Below are 20,248 nucleotides of genomic sequence, written 5' to 3' on the forward strand. Positions count from 1 at the left end.
AGAGAATTGGAACAAACAGTACTCTTCTCCTTTACTCTCTTTTTTTTTTTTCCTGAACTCTTTGGGCTCGCCCACGACTGTCATCAAATCTGTAATTCAGAGTGCCAACTGAGTAGAGACAGATCCAGCACCTGATGGTATGAGCACAAACATTCTGCTCACTTCAGTGCTCACATTCTGCACTGTAGAACTTAAATGAAAAGTTGTGGAGACGATTATAAACCCATTCATATTTATTGTCACGTTTTCTTTTGCATCTGCCAAGATGAAAAGCTGCATTCTCTTTACATTATCTACATTATGTACAACTTGGTGATATTAGACACACAGTCCATGATTGGAGCATACTTCATATGACATTGTAAGTTTAAGTACAGCTGATAAGGTGTTTTGGATCACAGTTCCATGCATCAATACAGTGTTTTTCCAGCCTGTTGCACCATGTTAAAAAGAAGGTTGGTATGAGTAACAAGCGCTTTCAGTCGGCCTCCAGACTGGTTATTTCTGCCTGTCCACTCTCCCCAAGGAGGCACAGCAACTTCTTATATGCACTCCTGTTACACAGAGAGATGTCAGAACAGTCACATTAGTGGACACATCAAAAAAACAAAAAAGCATACAGCTCCAGAATAGTCACAGTTCAGTAACAGCTGCTCATTGTCTAGACAGAGTAAAAATAGTTGAAGGCGATGAAAATGGTCTACGTGGCTTGCGTGATGTGATTCATGTATGTGCTCACCTCAAGGCAATGTTCTTTCCCAGTCCTCTCTTGTGTTCAGTGTTTCTCAGACTGAGAGACAGGTTGGGAATGAGTGCTCGAACCACAGAGGGATCTAACACAGCCACCGTCTCCAGGACAGCGTACACCTGCCTGTCGTAGACTCCCTCATTCTCCTCCACAAACGACCTAGGAGCATTGAGATTACACAAACAGTAAAAATGAAGGATGAAACAGGCTCTTATGTAATACAGATAGTTTATTCTGTGCCAAGGGCGTTTTTAACAGAGCTGTGTGAATCAATTCCATACAGCTCTGATACAGGTGTGGTTATTTATTGTGAGGCATAACTGTTCATTACCTTAAGACAGTGATCATCTGGTCACACGGCCCCTCTGTAGATGCAGCAGCACATCGTTCCACCACAAGCTGTAAGGCATCTGTGCTCATCTTCCTCACTGGACAGAACCCCGCCCCCCCCCAACATTTCAGTAATCATTTCTGTATAAAGGACTGATGAAAATTGTTTGCAGTAAGGATGTGTTTGCAACCATCTTGCCAACAGTAAGTACTATGATTATATCATTTATTGAGCTGATATTGAAGTTGCAACAAAAGCAGGCCTTCTCAGATTTATTTTGAAGATTAAAGAAGAACAGCATGCTGGTCAGGATTGGCTTGAATCAATAATGTGAGTACCAGGGAATGTCTCAACTCTCCCTCTAAAAACTGCTCTGACACTAAGGGATGTCTTCCTTTTTGTTCGTGAGCAAGGAGAGCAGTCCGGTATTACTCAGAGCGTGTTTGTGATTGCTAGACAAGGATATTCTGAAGACCAATCTGGACCACATTAGGTGAACCAAAGGATGCCCTCTGTGCCAAAATATGAAAAGCACAGTGTAGAAAAACTACACCCATCGGATTATTTTATGTGCATATGCGCAGCATGATCTTACCCTGCGGTTCGTTGACCAGCATCACGCAGCGCAGCAGAGAGGGGAGGGGCAAAGTAAGAAAGGTAGGCTCTGAGTCGCCGTTTCGTCTCAGAAGCTCCAAAAGAAACATCAGGACTGATGCTAGTCGAGGCGGAGGGGCATGACCTTTAAACTGCAGGAAGCTCTCGCTGTAATAAAGAAAATGGGACATTTCCAATAATGCTGAAGAAAAAGAATTTCTTGGTGTCAGAGAAACATGATGGAAGAAAGGAAATCAGATCAACAAGAATGTGCTTAGGATTAAAATTCAGTCAAATAAAAATGTGTTTGCAGGAGCCTGGCAAACAACATCCCAGTTCCAAAGACCTACCAGAGCACCTCCAGGATGGTCTTTCTTAGCACTGTTTGTCGCGTGGTTGGGCTGGCCTCACAGGCACTAAGAAGCACTGGGTGATTGGCAACGATGCCCATGGAAGGTGAGGCGGGAAGGAAATGATCCAGATATCTGCGAGTAACAGAGCGGAGCTGCTGCTTCAGATAGACACCCTGAGACTGAGCCACACTGGAAGCCACAGACAGACCCTGCAGGGGAATAAATTCAAAGTATCAGAATGAAAACATGAACCAATTATACACAGTGAGTGATAATTAGTGATGAAAGGGTTTTGATTAGGATTTCAGCTCTCTTTCATAACACTTTTACGTCTGCTGTGTGTCCCAACTGTACTCATTGTACAATTTACACTATATAGACATATTGGGGCTCCTGACCATTACACCAGCAGGGACTTTAATAACATCACATTCTAAATATTCAGACAGCTTTGCAGTTGCAACAGCTTCCACTCTTCTGGGAAGGCTTTCCACAAGATATTGGAGTGTTTCTGTGGGAATGTTTGCCCATTCATGAAGTAGAGCTCTTGTGAGGTCAGGCACTGATGTTGGACCAAAACGCCTGGCTCACAATCTCTGTTTGTGTTGATCCCAAATGTGTTGGATGGGGTTGAGGTTAAGGCTTGGTGTGTTCTTCCACACCAAACTCATCCAACCATGGACCTTCTTTGTGCACTGGAACACAGTCATGCTGGAATAGAAAATTACCTTCCCCAAACTGTTGCACGCGCACACACACAAAGTTGGAAGCATAGCATCGTCCCAAATGTCTTGGTATACTGAAGCATTAAGATTTCCCTTCACTGGAAGTAAGGGGCACAGCCTAACCCCTGAAAAACAGCCCCATCCCAGTTCTTTGTCTACATAGTGCATGTTTGAACTAACCTGTAGATACAGAGGCAGACTGGCCCTGAGTGCTTTGTCCTGTTGTGTGAGGTTGTGGGGAAGCAGCAGTCCGTCCACAATGCGAAACAGCAACTGCTGGGCTTTAGTAGTAGCCAGCAGGGGGCTCCAGTGTTTCACTATGCAACCTGAATCAAACAGTACAAAACAGAGACACTCAAAGAGACAGTGATGACTGTCTGTGACCTTGCACTGCACTGTAAAATTAAAGAAGCGAAGTACTCCTGAATATAGTAGTGTATAGAGTATATGGGCTCTGCACCCACCAACAGCCCAGTAGGCCAGCTGCAGTCCCTCTTGGTTCTTGCTGACTAGGGATGGTTTAATGTGTTTCATGATGTCCCCAATGTAATCCAGGGCTCTGGTCACCATGGCTGAACGCTCAGACAAAGCCTGCAGTCCACTGTATACGCTGCCCACAGCCTGACAGCACAAGAAAGCAGATAAGAAAAGACAGTTATGGAAATCTTTGCATGTAAATATAGGTTACCGTAATAGAGACCAGATATAACAGTGATATCCTGAGCAGACTTGGGTAAAGGTGTAGGGATAAATTTTACGTTTTAAGTTATGTTGAATACTAAATGTCTTATACATACATAAACTAAGGAAAAAACATCTCATGGAGGCTAAAGCGTAAATCAAACATTCTACAGAAACACTTTGTACTGTAAGTACTTCTTTAAAGACTAATCTACTCCAGAAGCTCAAAGGTACATGGTTTACTTTTGCTGACCACAATATATGTGACACCAGTGAGTATGTGTTACCTTAACAAACATTTCCAGGACTGAAGTGGCCTCTGGCCTGGTGGCTGTGGGCTGGAGGCCCGCTCTTTGCAAAAGACTGTCCACCTCAGGAAGCCTCAGCACAAGCCGGGTCAGTTCACTCAGCTGTTCTTCCATGGCCCGGCCTGGAAACAATGCAGGTTTCATAAGGCTTTCTGTCATTCATCTCTAATACAAGACAAATAGGTAAATATAAAGAGTCAAATATTCTCTACGAAATCTGTTCAGTTCTGAGTGGAACTGGGATCATGAAGCTTCAGGATCTGTGTTTGAGCACAGCAACATTTTCCAAACTCTGTGGCTGGTGCAAAATACTGAACACAGAATATTTATTTTTATTTATTTTATTGTGATTTTTTTTTTTTTTTAAATTTCAGTTCTGTGTTGAAGGAGTTAAAAAGTTCTGGACCAAATTCTACACTGTTGAACTTTCACCAAAGTTATCTGTGTGTGATATAAGCTGTAAAATATATTTGCATATGAGTGAGTACGTGCCATTTGCAAAGATCCCTGACGCCTCCAGTCTTGCCCAAAGAGCTGATCAAATTTTCCAACTTATACTGTCTGGGACACACCTTTCTGAATTCCATGATATCCCAGAAATATATACACAATCCATATATACCTGTATCTAAGTTCATCTTCCCCAGTGTAAAATGTATTGATTATTTATTTATCATATGAAAAACTTAATGTATTACCTGTCCTGCTGTCAGATCCATCTGGATTCTTTTGATGGTGCTGCTGTAGAACACAGCGGAACCAAGCTCGCACCGACAGGCTTTGTGCCGAACCAGACACAACAGTGGAAGAAGCACCACTTAGCTTAGACACCACTTCACTGAAAAAGACAGAGAATCATTTTACATGAATGTAAACTGTGTAATTATTAACAGCTATTGGATGTTCTGATCCTTGCTGTTAATGAATATATGAAAAAATATCAAGCACACTTAACATTAATGTCAATCTTAAAATTCACATTTTATGCCTCACTGTGTTATATTTTTGTCTTCTAAGAATATTCATGCCCAAAAAAAAAAATCACTTTAAAACACACTCCCATCAGAGTTGACACACACATTTTTAATAATGAGCCAAGAAGGATAGAGAGACATGAACAATTCTGTCTGTGGTGTTGTAATTTAATAACACTTTCATGTATTGCTGCTAGCTCATACAGCACTGAATCGAGACTTGGCAGGCAGGTGTTCTTAAACAATAAATAAAAGGGGTGTCCTTGTCCTGGCTTTATATTCAGGTGTGCACCTTAGAGGAGAGGGCCTGTGAGGGTGAAATAGTCACATTGTTTGGTACCCTTGAGTGTAATTTTAAAGATGTACTGCATTTTGCATTCCGTTTAGAGGCATGGGTGCAATTTCTCTATTAAAACCTATGTTGATACTACCAAGGACGCTCATTGTTGATATCAGAGCGGCACAGAAGTGTACATCATCTCTGCCAAACTGACCTGATGTTTTCCCATCAGGAGCGATGTGATAAAAATGCTTCGTGTGACTGAGGTACAGGCACAAGTGGTACATCTTAAAGGTTAAACAGTACCTGTTTTGGAGCAGATGGGGAAGGTAGCGAGTAACCAGAAGTGGGTGGACCATGTCGTCCCAGCCGAAGCACTGCATGACGGACTGGACTGGGTTGGGCTGAAGGTCCTGGGGGGCAGAGCTGGGCAGATCAAAGGCCAACAGGGTGAAGCCTAAGGAAGATGAAATTTTTGTCTGAATTACTAGAAAGTTGGTACATGCAAATGCAGTGCAAAAGTGTAAGCATGTGTCCTGATTTACCATAACTATTAATGTTCATCTCTCAGCCAAACTACCTTTCAAATTCTCTGGATTCATGCAAAACGTTGGCATAAACTCAAAACACCAGCCCCCACTAACCACTATGTCCTCCTCCAGCCTTTTCTTCCCTCCACTCAATGCCTTTTTTCCTCCGGGTGGACATTACTGACCTGCAGCAGCATCTGCCAGCTGTGCTGGAGGGGTCTGAGAGAGGCGTAGACTGCGCAGGAAGGGAAAGAATTGCGCCCAGAGTGCCGCTGCTACCGCTAGGTGGCGCTCTTTTACCACACTGGTGGAAGCAGGAGCCCATGCCAAGGCAGGTGCTGACTGGACACTGTGCTGATGGACCCGTCTGGAAGAACACAGACACACATACATAAAGTCAACCGACAAACAAATCTATCCCATGCAAAATCCAAACACAGTGTACAACACCCATATCCTCCAACTCCGCCCTCTACTTTCTCAAATCCTTTTGCTCCTATTTCTCTCTTTAACTCCTTCTTCATGTGTTTTTCCTCTCTTCCCTCCTGGGGGATTACTGGGTGCAGCAGTGCGCCACAGTGTGGAGCAGAGCGGGGTGGAGGTAGAGGTGGGGAAAGAGAGGAGGATATTATAGGCATAGAGTGTAGCCTAATGCTGATCCCCTGTACACAGACTATACTTTGGCTCTTCTGGCTCATCCCTGGCCCTGGCTCCAGCCGCTACAGCAGCCCCACAGTGGCTGGTATTAGCCCAGATAAGCAGCTGAAGGAGCTGTAATCTCATTTAGACTGGAGATGATCCTCCTGTCCCCCTCATTCGCCCAGATGGGGGTGTGGGGAAGCGGGGTTGAGGTGTGCCGGGTAAGGAGGAAAAGAACTAGTAACACCCCCCCCACACACAACCACAACGCACGCTAGTCTGCTACTATGGTACACACATGTACACACAGATCTCAGTAGCGCCTTCCCTTCCAGCAAGGTTGCATCTAATCCAGAGAGAGCTGAGACAATCGATTAGAGTCTGAATTCATTAGCCTCGTTACTACTGCGGAATGGGCCTTTCACACCCATCAACCCTCATTGTACAAGACATCGTCAGAGACCCCACTTAATCCTCCTTCTTACAGTGTGCACACACAAACACACACACTAAACGCCAGCACACCATTAGGGACCCCGTTTAACCCTTTCCCCAGCTGCAGCCAACATACAGACACATGAAGTAAAATACAGCTCCCTAAACACATCAAATACTCTGAATATAGGTGTAACTGTTACCAAGATTATCATAACAGTAGTTGTCCTTGACTTTGGAAAGTAATGTGCAGTATCTGATAAAAGGTCTTAATGCTTACAAACAGACAGGCTTCACATGGAGGTTTCTATTTTTTCAAGCTGAGGAGATGGGGATTAATTGTTTGTACCAAAAACAGATCCAACATGGTGTGCCAATGCCAGCTCACCTCATCAACCAGCGACAACCCCACGCCTCCCACAGTAGAGGATCATGGGAAGGAATAAAACTGAGAAATTATGCTTGGGACTGGCTTCTTGCCTCAGCACCATGGCGATGGTTATCAAGAGTGAATGTTCGGACCCTCCACCGCCTCAGCCATTGGCAGAATAATTCTCTTAATGTGTGCAGATTCCACACGGCTCTCAGTAGACATAATGATGCACAGTCTAAATTTGCCAGGCTACATAATTGCCCATTAATTGTGTCACAGAAAAGGCATTAATCACAAAGAGATACCGAGAATTGCCAGGCTGAAGAATTATGTTTAATTTGGTGGGACGGATTTGAAAGAGAGAGCATGTTTTTTTTTTTTTTTTTTTGGTTAAATGGGTCAGTGTGGTCCTGGCCATAACACATAGGGCCTCTGGGAGTTCTCTTCTTCTCTCTTTCTCTCCTTGGCCATTAATGTGCAAATGTGTGCCCTCCAACCCTGACATCTGAGATGGGAAGTTTGGGAATTAGCCAAGCTAACAAGATATGTTACAGGAGCTCGGCAAAGAAATAAGAGAGGAGCACACGTAGGTTAGTGTTTCACTTTTGGTGTGTGGGTTGGTGTGTGTGAATGCAGGGTGGAGGGGGCGGAACATAGACACTGAACCATTTAAGCAATCATACACCTACATGATTCGGTGCAGAGGGCTCTGCAACACTTAACTTTACAATGTCCTTATTCTAGTGTTTCAGCTTAGTTATTAACCTTTTGTAGCAGTCACTATAAAGTGATAGTAATAATTTCAGTGCTTTGTAAAGACAAACAGTATATTTCTAGAGGTGCAAAAACTATTTTGGAAAACACATGCATATAGAGAAATAGAGCAATTTAGTGGGGCTGATTAGATGTGTCCACAGCACCGAGTAAAATACCAGCGCAGATTTGTACTCTTCACTTCTAATCTTTGAAAAGTTTAAATCAAAACAATATTTTTATATTAACAATTGATTAAATGACTATGCATAATGTGAAAGCGGTTGCTCGTAATGTTAAACCCACAGATGATGGCCACCAAACTTTAAAGTTTCCTTTAGCTCTGTGGAGCATTTAAGTGTATTTCTGCTTTTAATTAAATTAATTATTAATTAATTTTTCAGCCTGCAACTTGAACCCCGCTACAGTTAGTTAGTTACAGCTACTTACAGGAAGATGGCATTTGAGTTTACACTCATGGCCAGGTAGCCAGACATATGACAACAAATATACACATACTGTGTTTACAGTTTGTTCTGGTGCTCCAAGAGGCCAACAAAAACGAATGAACGCAGGTTTATAATAATCCTTTTAGATGGTATTTTATTTAAACAATGTTGTTGTACAGCTACAGTAACTGATGCTGTTCAGGCATTAAAAACTGAAACTCAGAACTGAAACAGCAGTATCAAACATTTTTAAATTATACTCTGCCCTGGTACTCACTTCATTTTATTTTCATGAAAGCAATCATTGCACTTGGTTTCCACTGCACAGTTGTGTTGACACTGCATACATGGCTACATTTGAACGAGATTTCAATTACCGGTACACTTTGAAGATTCGGCATAACTGAGGATTCAAAAAGTTTAAAGTACTTGTTTTAGGTAATTCTAAGCATATTAAGAACTACTTGCTATCATCATGCATTCATCGGAAAGGAAACGAATATTGCAAACTTACAGGCTAGCAAGCAAGGTGACACTCTGCTTTTAAACACCAGATTTAACTGAGAATCAGTAAAAGACCAAACATCATTTCTCACAGACCAGATTTGTATCTACTGTCACTTCTGTCCCCGCCTCTTCTTCTCCACATAAACAGACACTGTTTCAGCTGTGGATCTCTGACCTTCAGCTGGGGTCGATCGTGTAACGAACACCCGTGTCCTACAGCTGAACCCATCCTGACATCCTACCGACCATAGTCTCTCAACACACAAACAGAACCGCCGCCGTCCCCATAACGACAGAGGGTCCATGGAGAATCCCTTGGGCCTGTAACTCTACTCAGAGCTCCACCAGCACCTGGTGAGGGTGACCTGGGGGCCACTAGGTCTAGTGAGATTAACAGGAGCCTCAATGCAACACAGGGTCTTTACATGCACTCATTCCTGCTGACAGCACAATTCACCTATTGTCAGTATGAGAAGTGAGTGGACTCCAGGCACAGTTGAGAAGAGCCGATGAGATCACTCTCCTCTGCTGTAGCCACTTATCAGATTTTAATAAAAGCTGAGCTTGGCCTTGGCCAGAAAACATTTGTCTGAATGTGTCCACCATCTGTGAGGGAACAGCTATCAGGGACAGAAAAGAATGAGAGAAACTGGGAAAAAGTGAGAGATAGCTGGGAGTATTTATACCAGTGGTCTCACCTGAGCTGGGCAAGGATGATCTGCAGAAATCCCAAGGCAGAATTCAGTTCTGAAAGACGGCAAGCGGGCAACAACCAATCAAACCCTTCATTGAGCAGCTTTTCCTCCGATTGGCTGAGACTGGTGCTCATTTCGAACACCTCAGCCACACCATCCAGGTATGAGCCAAGGGGTCCCCAGAGGGCAAGCTTGCGGGAGACCTCTGTGGTCTTACTGTAAAACTCTTTGGCCATCTCAGTAAAGGAAGAGGCCAGCCATCTAGCCTGTGCGCCAACATCCAGACCCCTCTCCTGAAAAATATATCAGATTATGCCAAAAAAATGGGGGAATTCAAGCATTCTTGTATTCCTTCATTTCTGACTGACAAACATACCTGGAACAACAACAGGAGTGAAAGCTGTCCCCTCCAGACCAAGGTGCGGTGCCCAGTGGGGCAGTTTGAAGGAAGCAATCCCAGCAGCTCACAGGCTCTGCTGGCCACATCCTCCAAGTCTACCTGCCTGGCCACCACCAGGAACAACAGCAGGAAGTTCATGAGACCCGTCTCTGACAGTTCCTGCATCTTCTTTGAGGAGAACTTGGAATAAATCCTGGAAATATAAACAAGAGAGGCCAGAAGAGACAAAGTTTTTTTTTTTTTTTTAAATGTGTCACAAGAGATGGTCATATAGAGGAAATGAGTCTGAGGTAGGGACATGATTAAGATTAAAGCATCCACTCAAAAACTACATTATGACTTAATCTGAGGCAACAAAATGACTTAATTGTTTATTTTGTTGGATTTTATTTATTTATGTATTTTATTTCAACTGACCAAGACCAAGTCTTCAGATATGATTTGTTGTTCTGAAACCCTAAACCTTGACTGCTGACTATCTGAACTTTCCAACCCCTCTGTGCACCACACCACCTGCCTCCATCACCCCCCTCAGCTCCAGGGGAGAGGCTGGGCTGCCCAGCCAGTATGTGTGAGTGTGTGTGTTTGTGCATGTTGGTGAGAGAGAAAGAAAAAGTGAGAGAGGGAGTACGCAGGATCTAACAGCGTGCTGGGTGGTTCTCTCACCCAGCACGCTGTTAGATCCTGCGGGCACTGTGGAGAAATGCCTTTAAAGATCATGTTAAATGTCAGAGACACTCAGACACACAGCAGTAGGCGCTTGGTCCCTCTCTCTACAGCCAAACCAATTTACTGCAACACCAGAGTGAGATCAATAAAACCACACACACACACACACGCACTGCCACACATCCAGCTTGCTGTTTGCCCGTCTGGCAGGAAAACTCTGAAGCCTGGAGCCGCCCCCCTTTACACCCCACCTCACAAACACAGATGCAGCCCACACAGGTGAGTAGAGCTGCTGTTTGGGTCAAAACACAAACAGTGAGCATCCCAAGACAAACTCAGTGTAAGAAGTATGACTGATATAAAGGAGTGAAGCACAGAGAAAGACCAGGTTAACACCAAAATCAGCTTAGTTACACCCACAGAAGGCTATAAAAGGAGAAGGTGGTCAAGCATGCGGTCAGAGTGTGAGGGGAGGGAGATTTAAATAGATGAATGGGTAATATGTAACAGGGATATAAGCAGCACGCTGGGAAGCAGCAGTGGGGATTTTCTGTGTTCTCCCAACCTGTCTGTCTGTTTGTTTATTCCGGACAGTTTTTTTTTTTCCGGAGGCAAGCAGATGCTCCTAACTCCCGGCGTTGGAGATCAACAAGCTCGTCGCGGGTGTCCCGCAGAGCCCAGCCAGGAGTAGGAACGATGCCGAAATGTTGTAGCGATACAGTCAGCACGCCTCCTGAGGGGGAGGAGGTAGTGGTGAGGGAGGTGAAGGGGGGTAGGGGTAAGGGGGGATCTGGATCTGTCCCAGCACAGTCTAGCTGTTGCCAGACTGCCTACCACCCACATCTCCCCACTCCCCACCACCCAAGCTCCCTTCTCTATCCGTGTTGGAAACCAACACAGCTTCGTTAAGGCGAATTAACCGCCACGCTCGTTAGCTAATTAGCCCCCATGTCTGCAGTGCTACTGAGCACATTCCAGACAGAGGGAAGTCATTAGGCGGATTTATCTATGGATGCCTCTCTCTGGCGCCCAGCCGGCCTGGGATATAGGATGGTCCAGCACTTGGTCCTCATGCGCACATTAGCTTGTGATCTTATCCTTCTTCTTTCTTACTTTTCTTCACAAAGACACACTTTCCCTATATCCAATGGCCTCACTCACTCTGAAACCATGTCGCTGCTGTAGGGAGCAGGTGCACTGTGTGTGTGTGTGTGTGTGTGTGTGTGTGTGTGTGTGTGTGTGTGTGTGTGTGTGTGTTTGCGTGCATGCATCAGTAGGAGGCTCCTTGGCTCTGGCCTGTGCTGAAGAGCAGGTGGTTGACTCCTGAGACACCTGCTCCACTGGGGGGTCTGAGTAAATATCAAAGACGCACTGGGAGACTGCGGTGCACCTGGCACTCACACAAACAAGACTGAAATGCATTCTAGTGTGCAAACACACATGTTGTTTGTGTATTCATGCAAGTATGCACCTACACACACACCCACAAATCCAAACAGCACACTAAAACACATCACACATTAGAAGATCAAGGGGAAAAGGGAATCCTACAAAGCCTAGTCCTGATTAATAATAGTTTCTCACAGCTTCTACTCCATGTTTTCCCTTTTATCTTTTTCTTCCTCCATAAAACTTATACCATGTGGTGTTGAATTAACTGCTTGGTTGTGAGACCTACTTTTGAGCGAGGAAGGAGCAAGAACTGCAAAACCTTCCAGCCTTCTATCCATCCTTACCTTCCTTTGATCTGTCTCTGTGGGACTCCACCAGCCCTGTCCTGGGCGAGGCACAGGGCCAGCACTCGAAGGAAGATGTGGAAGGAGTTGGCTGAACGGTACAGCTGGGTGTGTCCTGGAGAGTGGAGCTGAGAGGGGGAGCAGCAGCTGCGGGCTTGTTCCAACAAAGCCAGGGGTGTCTTGTACAATGTGCCCATGCCAGACATCCCAAGCCAGGGCACTGTGAATGAAGCACTCTGGGGTGGAAGGACCATAGAATGTAACTGTGCAGGTCTTGGTAAAATGATTACACCACTAGTCTCTATAGATGCATAACAAAGAATGCATACAGTATGTTGTAAATCAAAAGCTACACAAAATGAAAAGATCACAGATAAGCAAAAACCTCTTGATTACATATAGTATATATTAAAATTACAACAACAAAACAGAAGTTGACCATTCAAGACAAATAAATTAAAGAATATAACATCTCAAATTTAGTTCATTCATCTTACAAAAGCAAGGTAAAGGTGGTGTGATTGTGGTAGAGCTGATCAGGAAAATCAGAAAACATATCAAGTTTGAGCAACTTTTTTCATCTGTATTACTCTATTAGTCACCACCACATTTCATGTTTCCTCTAAAGGTCAGTATTCACCAAATTCTTGCTGTAGTGGTCCCACAGGGTGGAGACAGCACTGGTGCTCGGTTCCCACAGCAAGCAGAGAGTGAGACAGCAGTGGACATGCATCCTGACCTGTTCCTCTGCTACACCTCCCTGTGAACACACACAGATGCAAACACACACACAGATTAATTTTCTCCTAAAAAACATTAAACTACTGTGTAATTGTGTAACTAGCAACTCGAAACAATGCTAACCTTGCAAGTTAACTTGAGCAGTTCTTGCACAAAAGTCCAATTATCCCCCAGATGTTTCTGTAAGTGCAGATAAAAAAAAAGAAACATTTAAAAACAATAATGAACACCTGAATGTTTTAATCTTAGTGTAAATGTGCAAATAACTAAGGAAAAGTCAGTGTGTCCCCTGAATTCATATTTAAGACTAATGTAGGCAAATACCATGCCTCGACAATGCAGAGACCTTGTCACCATCTTTTTTGAAAGTGTCAGAACAAATTCATTTTCAAGACTGATTTTAGAACTGCAGAGGCCTCTTGATGATGAGAAGTAGCAAAATGTCACATATAGCATATATAATAACATATACCACTTTAAATAATTTTAAAATAAACTTCAACCCAAACTTCATGGTCAGAAAAGCACTGCAGAGTATTTCCTGGTGGTAACCCTGTGAAAAATCCTTTTATACTGTGGGTTTCTTACCTCGCTCTGGAGTGTGCCATTACGACTGTACTGGCCTAAGATTGCTAAATGAGTGACCAGCCACCATGTGAATCCATGGGGGTCCTTACAGTGTGTAGGGAGGCCACTGAACTGCTCTGCTGATGGCTTCCCGGAAACCAGGGGCTTTAACAGTGAGTTCATGTAGCACCAGAAAGACTAGAGGGAGAGACGTGTTGGTTAACTTGGCATGGACAGAGTCATGTTTTATTGTATCACCGAGGATATGCGTGTGTGTTTGTGTTACCTGAGTGTGCAACACTTTATTCCTGTGTTCCAGAAGGTGCATGAGCTGAACCCACAGCTCTTTGGTGCAGGAGCAAAGGTAGTGATGGCTGCTCAGTGCCTCTGTGGGCCTCACCTAAAAATCAACAGGACTCTTTTAACCGAGTACTAAATGTGATAATGTGTTCAATATTACAGTATTCAATACCAGAATTGCACTTTTTCCAACTAAAAAGCAACCTTGAAATACCACTAGTGCATCTAAAGAGCAAAATGAAAGGAGTTGTGGCCAGCCACCCACCTTGCTGTATTTGCCTATGGCCAGACCAGTTAGGTCACACAGCAGACTGCACAGGTGCTCTTCAAACAGGCTGGTATCAGTCAGGTTCTCTCCCGTCAGGTTCACAAACTGGTGGGCATACACCACCTGGCCTGGAGAGAAGAACAGGTAAAATAATGAAAAAGACTGTTTCCATGATAATGACTCACGCTGAGCTGCAAGTCTGAGGATTATTGCCCACTCTGCTAGTTGTTAGGGATCTCATACCAGGCAGTGTACAGTCCTTTAAACTGTGTGGTATGAAGGGAGAATGTTGTCTCAGCAGAACTGTCTAAGCAATAACTCCACATTTTCATGATAGCATGAGGTTTTCCTCCATTGGTTTTACAGCGTTTCCAATAAACTGGATTCCAATATTACAGGTACAGTCAATGTATCTAAGCCACAAAATAACAAGTCATACCTGACATTTCTTGAGTTTCCATTTCCTGTCTAAACATTCTGTTGCAAGGATCAGACACATACCTTGCATCTTGTGACCAAGTAGATGAAGGATTTCCAAGACCATCCAGTGGACATCAAGATGAAGATGTAACAAATGCCAAGAGGGAGGAAAAATCTGTGGGAGGAATACAGGGCACCCAGTTTAATGTCAACAACAGAAAAATCCACTATTTTCACAATGTTTTCCTAAGTTATAGCAAAAGGCTGCAAGTGTTGGTATCTCTTAGTTAAGGGCTACGAAAACTGAGGTCTTATGAGTCATTCCCCATGACGGTCTGTATGATTTCCTTTGCTCTATAAAGCTTGTTTACCCTTGTGCCATCCACACTTTGGTGCATCTGTTTCAGAGGTCTGTCTCCTTAATAACAGCAACACCTGATGCCTATGTATTACACACACCTTTCCCTGGTTAGAAATAGTAAAGGCACTCTGAACATTGGCAGGCAGGTCTTTGAGTCTTCCAATTAAGAGAGTGATGCCAAACAGCTCCTCCAGAAGAGCAGAGGGGAGCAGAGCCTCCTGTTCCTCATAAGGGTGTGAATGCCCTCCATCCAGGGAGGCCAAAGGTTCCAGGTACCTGAAGAGATACAGAAGGGCATGCATGTCCAAATAAACACACAAGTGCAGTAAAAGTAGACAGACACATGACATTATAACATATAGACATGGATCAACCTTTAAATTAGCAGTACCACTATTGACATTTAACACATACCATTACCTGTGTATGAAGACTTTGACATACTGAAGAAATGAGACACACTGTTGTCTGAGGTCCTCAGCTTCATAGTGGAGGCTGCCCGCTTGACCTATAACACATGAGGGACATTGTGGGCCATATTCCTAAATCTTATGTAAAACATGCTCATCATTTAAGACATCTGGCATGACTACAACAACATATTTATAGTAAACTCATTAGCTGAACAGCTGATTAATTATATTGCTCATTTAAGCAAAGCACACTATTCAGGCATATTATTATCTTTATAATTCATCCCTGCTCTTTTGAACTTTTTTTGGTCAACCAGATAAACATACATGCAACACAGAAACTGAATTCACACTTCAAAGGTTATTGGGCTACTTACACTCAATGTTTTAAACTATTCTGTACTATCAACAATATTCAATTTGTTCTAATATGCAAGTAAACGTGTGGAATGTTATCCCTTTAACCTCAATGTCTAAATCTTAATCAGATTTAAAATCACATTGCCAAATTTCAGTACAACACACAATTCAGCTGACTTAAATTTCTTTCAGCACTTGCACTTTAGCAGCCGTATGCACATACTGTGTGGTGTATGTGTATGGTCTTTGGCTAGTAAGACTTCTCCTAAGGCAAATAGTGCTGTGCACAAAGCAATGTTCCTGACTCACACTGTGGCTCAGTGATGAGACCAACCGCCCTTCAACTTAAAGGTCTTGAGGTCAACCCACATATCTACCAAAATGATTTCAAGTTCGTAATTTGAAATGTCTAAGAAGGCATATGTAACTTTTCTTCAGATTGCTTCCCTTTCTAGATGTAAATGAATGCTAGAATACACTCTGTATTTCACATTTTAAAAGCAGAATTAACAGTTTACAGTCACCATCTAACTATTTGCCAATCTGCATAAAAGTTTGTTTATGTAAGCAAATCAAGATTCACTGTGTATACAAAAGAGTGACATGAATACCAACTATGGATTACATATTGCTCAACCTCACCAAAGTCATGTGAGCTGGACTGCACCAAGGTCTCCAGCCTGTAAAACTGTTGTCTGAAATACAACAACAAGCAACTGAGATTAGCCACAGATATAACGACATTAACTAACACTAAAACTGTTGTTTATTTTAAAAACAAACTTAACCGAGATCTGGTTTACCTCAACAAACCGAAGAGTAGCTTTGTAGATTCCACCAGTGCTGTCTCTGTTACCCAGGGGAAGCCAAAGAGCTCCACAGTGTCTGTCTCATACTCTGCAGGAGTGGGGTCAAGACGCAACAGCAGCCTACAGAGTCAACGTAGGTGCAGTCGGGTAAGACTTTAAGATTTTTCTGCCACTGAGATGCCGGATGCCATCCCATTAAAACGGGCTTGACTAGAATTTCAGCTGTTGTGCTCAAACCATCAAAATTGACTTTTGAAAATAAAAACAAATCTATGTGCATTTCCACAAAATGACATCACTACCATTTCTATGTAGAGTGAAAACTGTTGACCTCTAAGTTGTTTTTTTTTTTTTGGTCATAATGGTGAACTGACAGTAACTCTACCGTTTCAAGGATCCTCTAGCAATGTATCCCTCTGTGGAGAGTGCTCCAGTGAGGTCCTCCTTTGTTTCAGAGCAGCAGAAGCATGGCGGTCGGGCTGCTATCAGCTCACATAAGCCGTCTGCTGCAAAGGGAGAAACCGGTGGGGTGAGGGATTGGCTGAAGTCATCTGCCATGCTGCAAAATCAGTACCACCTTGAAAGACAAAGGTAGACAACATGTTGACACATAACAAGATTATTAAACAGAATGTACATAGAATGTACATAGTTACATATTGTAAACACGCTAGAACTATGTAAAATTAAGTACGATGTTCTCAGAGAGCTGCCATTATTCAGCAGACAGCTGTTTCTTTGACATACGTGATGCTTAACTTGCCTATACTATCCGTCAAAATCTGGCAACTGACGTAGCCTTGCTTCAAAACTAGTCATGTTCACATATCGTAGATAACAAGCGACCTACTACAAATGTATCTCAGGACAACAGTGTGTACAATTACACGCAGGAATTTTAGAAATTCTCTCTACAATGTTTGCGTGTGTTTGCAGGTAAATAAAGCATCACAGCATCACTATGCTAATGTTTCTAGTAGCTAACGTTAGTATCTAACAATGAAAGGACAGCTAGTAGATAGCAGTCTGTACCGTGAAACTGAAATAGCAGGATTTCTAACATGGAAACTAAACACAGTGGCGTCACCACAAATACATTATGGAAACATGAACAAACCTTATATTTCTTATGTGGAGTAATTCTTCGTAAATTTGAAGCAAAGCATGAAAATTACACTGTTGTCATTACCCCGCTGTTTGGGATTTCAGTCTATCCCGCGCGTTCACGGCACGCATGCGCACACTCAATCCGCGCCGATGATTGGTCTGAAGTTTCATAGTGGGTGTGGTCATATCTAGACAGGGAACAAGAGATGTCACTGCCCCGAATTTCCTTTATTGTCGCTATTCTCCAGTAGGGTATCATGCTATGGTATTTGCGTTGTCCAGCAGTCTTATTCCAACGTCTTTATTTCTCGAGAGGTTGTAGGAACAAGTTCAGTGTCCCGTATCTGTGACAGCGCTGAGCTCTGTTTTAGCCTCGAGAGAAAGTGGGCAATTTAATTAGTTTAATATATTTGTATTTAGTCTAATTTAGAGTTCTAGTTTATGTCACACGTTACAAAACACACGTGACGAATTCCCAATATGGCTTAACTTACTACCATTAAACATAAAGGGCTCCTCTGCACTGAAGCAGGGTACGCGCCATGTCTTGACTTATTAGGCTAACTTATGTTAAAGACTTTTTTGCCCCCCTCAGTTTCACTGCAGGGATTCCGCCCAAAATAGTAAAAAACAGTGCATCATTTTAAGTAGAATTTTATCCACGCTAACCCTGATTTCCATATGCAGATCTGTCTCCCAATAGTCCCTCTCGCCATCGCACCATTTCTTGCATTCTAATGCATTCTCACATCTTTACAAAATCCCCCTTCGACCACACGCCGTGGATGTGCTCGTTTTATCGACTTACATTTCGCTATTTCTGCACGTTTGACGTGTCAGGTGAGGAGATGCTCGATAAATGCGGCGTTTTGCATGCTCTGCTTTGCACGTTTTATTACCAGGAGTCAGTGGAGACAATAAAAATGGACGCGTCGGGAGATTTTTTTTCTTTACGACGCATCAACCTCCTGCTATGCTTTCACCAGGAGGCAGTCCGTCTGTGTGGAGGCTCTGTCGCCTGGATGAGAAAGGTAAATGTTTTTTTTTTTCTTAGCTCCAAACCCATTCAGTCCTTTCTGTGCACTGTAATACATGAAGGGAGTGAGATTTGAACCTGTTTCACCCCACCACCCCTCGCCCTCAGAGTAGTCTCGTTTCCACGTTTTGATGCACTGGACCGGGTTGAATTTTCTGTGAATTTTTAGGACTAACAATCTGACTACTGGAAACTTGATTCAGCCCATTCTCAGGATGCACTTACTAGAAATTAACCTCATCCTTCTGTATTGTTATCAAAATATGAAAGAATTTGATCCCTAATGGATTCAGTGGAACTTTATTATGTTCTTGCAGCTTTTTGAGGCTTTCTGATATACTCAGTGGACTATGTGTAAGGGAATACTGTAACTAACATACAGGGAACTACTGACAGAACACTACAAAGAGGATCTGTTGAAAAATTTTGTTCCACACAGATGCATGAACGGAATCAGGGCCTGTTAGACCTAAATGAAATACAACCATTAGAAACATTTATGCTTTCTGAAGCCAAAACAAATACATTAAAGGGATCAGACAAGTCAAATTAAAAAGAGTTTAATAATAAATATAAAGTGCTATGCGCTATAGTTTCACCCAAGTGTTTGTGTGTGGAAGCCTGAGAACACTACCATCCCTTTTAGTCTAACTGCTGCAAACTTTCTTTGCAGAAATACACCATCCACGACAGGTGCAGTTTCCTTTATGTCTTGATTGGATGATATGAAAAAGGCCCATTAGCTGCAGCTGATAAACTCTAAATATTTAACATCAGAAAAGGTTTTGATTGGCACTAAATGATGTAACAGAGCTAACATCCACAGCCTAATGCAGGCTGTATATCCCCACACAGGCAGGAGTGTAGGTTTATTTTGTTCAAGTGATAATGTAAATGTATTACCTTTCTTGGATCCTGACCTACAAGAGGGTCATAGGTCATGGTCACCTGCAGAACAGCTGCTGGTATAGGTTTGTGCTGCATGTTTGCAGTGTTTACTCCAAGATGGTTCCCCCTGCCTCTAACTTTGTAGTCGCACCAGTAAAAAGACTAAATTGGCTGCTTTTGCTTTAATAAAAGTAACAAAGACAAATACAAACAAACAATTTATGCTTTCCTTTGCATTAGATTAACAGATTTTATCAGTCTTCATACCGGATCTGATTAAGATAAAACTGCCAGCTATGGCAGCTTTGCAGCCATTTTGTAGCTGATTTGTAGACGTATTCTTTTCACCAAGTGGGAAATGTTGTCGCTGTCAAAAATTCCCAATTCCTCTGATTCTTTATTACACCTGGGAGGCTGATGTGAACTGTTTTTCTGACCTGGCTGCTTGTAATTATCTGAACAGTATCTGAGCAACAATAGTAAGGAAAGGAAAGATTTGTATAGCTTATTATCAGTGACAGTGAACGTTCCATCCACTCGTCAGTTTGAGTTAATGCCTTCTGGGCAACACTATGGAACACCTTTGGTAAACAAAAGCTATGTAATGAACAAACAGCATGAAAATAAGCCCATGTCAGGAGATCTCAATTACTTGTGTCACCCTTTGCACTTATGTTGCCATATTGCTGATGATACGTGTTGTGATAATTCTTTAACTGACAATAAACGCAGTATTACAGTGAAGTTATATTCAGTGTTTATTGGTGAGATAGATTTATTCGGCGAGTTAAAGACATT

General features: G+C 42.9%; 2 protein-coding genes across 4 annotated transcripts in view; one reads left to right on the plus strand and one right to left on the minus strand.

The window, feature by feature from the left end:
- Positions 1-217: 217 nt before the first annotated feature.
- Positions 218-18,460, minus strand: mms22l (MMS22-like, DNA repair protein). Of its 3 annotated transcripts, none has more exons than XM_046400292.1 (26): positions 18,335-18,460; positions 16,805-16,996; positions 16,414-16,539; positions 16,253-16,305; positions 15,258-15,345; positions 14,936-15,113; positions 14,558-14,651; positions 14,054-14,184; positions 13,775-13,888; positions 13,510-13,686; positions 13,045-13,101; positions 12,821-12,940; positions 12,181-12,416; positions 9,752-9,968; positions 9,379-9,668; positions 5,710-5,891; positions 5,301-5,451; positions 4,439-4,578; positions 3,720-3,862; positions 3,216-3,372; positions 2,932-3,077; positions 2,024-2,235; positions 1,675-1,841; positions 1,080-1,176; positions 740-907; positions 218-554 (listed from the first exon to the last, which is right to left on the minus strand). In XM_046400292.1, exons 2-26 carry the CDS (start codon positions 16,975-16,977, stop codon positions 479-481), a joined length of 3,693 nt encoding a protein of 1,230 aa, XP_046256248.1. In that variant the 5' UTR covers positions 16,978-16,996; positions 18,335-18,460; the 3' UTR covers positions 218-478. The 3 variants fall into 3 exon arrangements, with proteins under 3 accessions (XP_046256248.1, XP_046256247.1, XP_046256246.1); XM_046400291.1 differs by lacking the exon at positions 18,335-18,460 and adding an exon at positions 17,609-17,714; XM_046400290.1 differs by lacking the exon at positions 18,335-18,460 and adding an exon at positions 17,537-17,692.
- LOC124065158 (proprotein convertase subtilisin/kexin type 4-like) overlaps positions 18,386-20,248 on the plus strand; it is a 163,381-nt gene continuing 161,518 nt past the window's right edge. The window contains exon 1 of the mRNA XM_046400308.1: positions 18,386-18,557. Within this exon, the coding sequence (XP_046256264.1) occupies positions 18,386-18,557 (172 nt within the window). The remainder of the gene's footprint in view (positions 18,558-20,248) is intronic.

This window comes from Scatophagus argus, chromosome 9 (assembly GCF_020382885.2).
Source record: "Scatophagus argus isolate fScaArg1 chromosome 9, fScaArg1.pri, whole genome shotgun sequence".
In the NCBI taxonomy this organism is placed as follows: domain Eukaryota; kingdom Metazoa; phylum Chordata; class Actinopteri; family Scatophagidae; genus Scatophagus; species Scatophagus argus.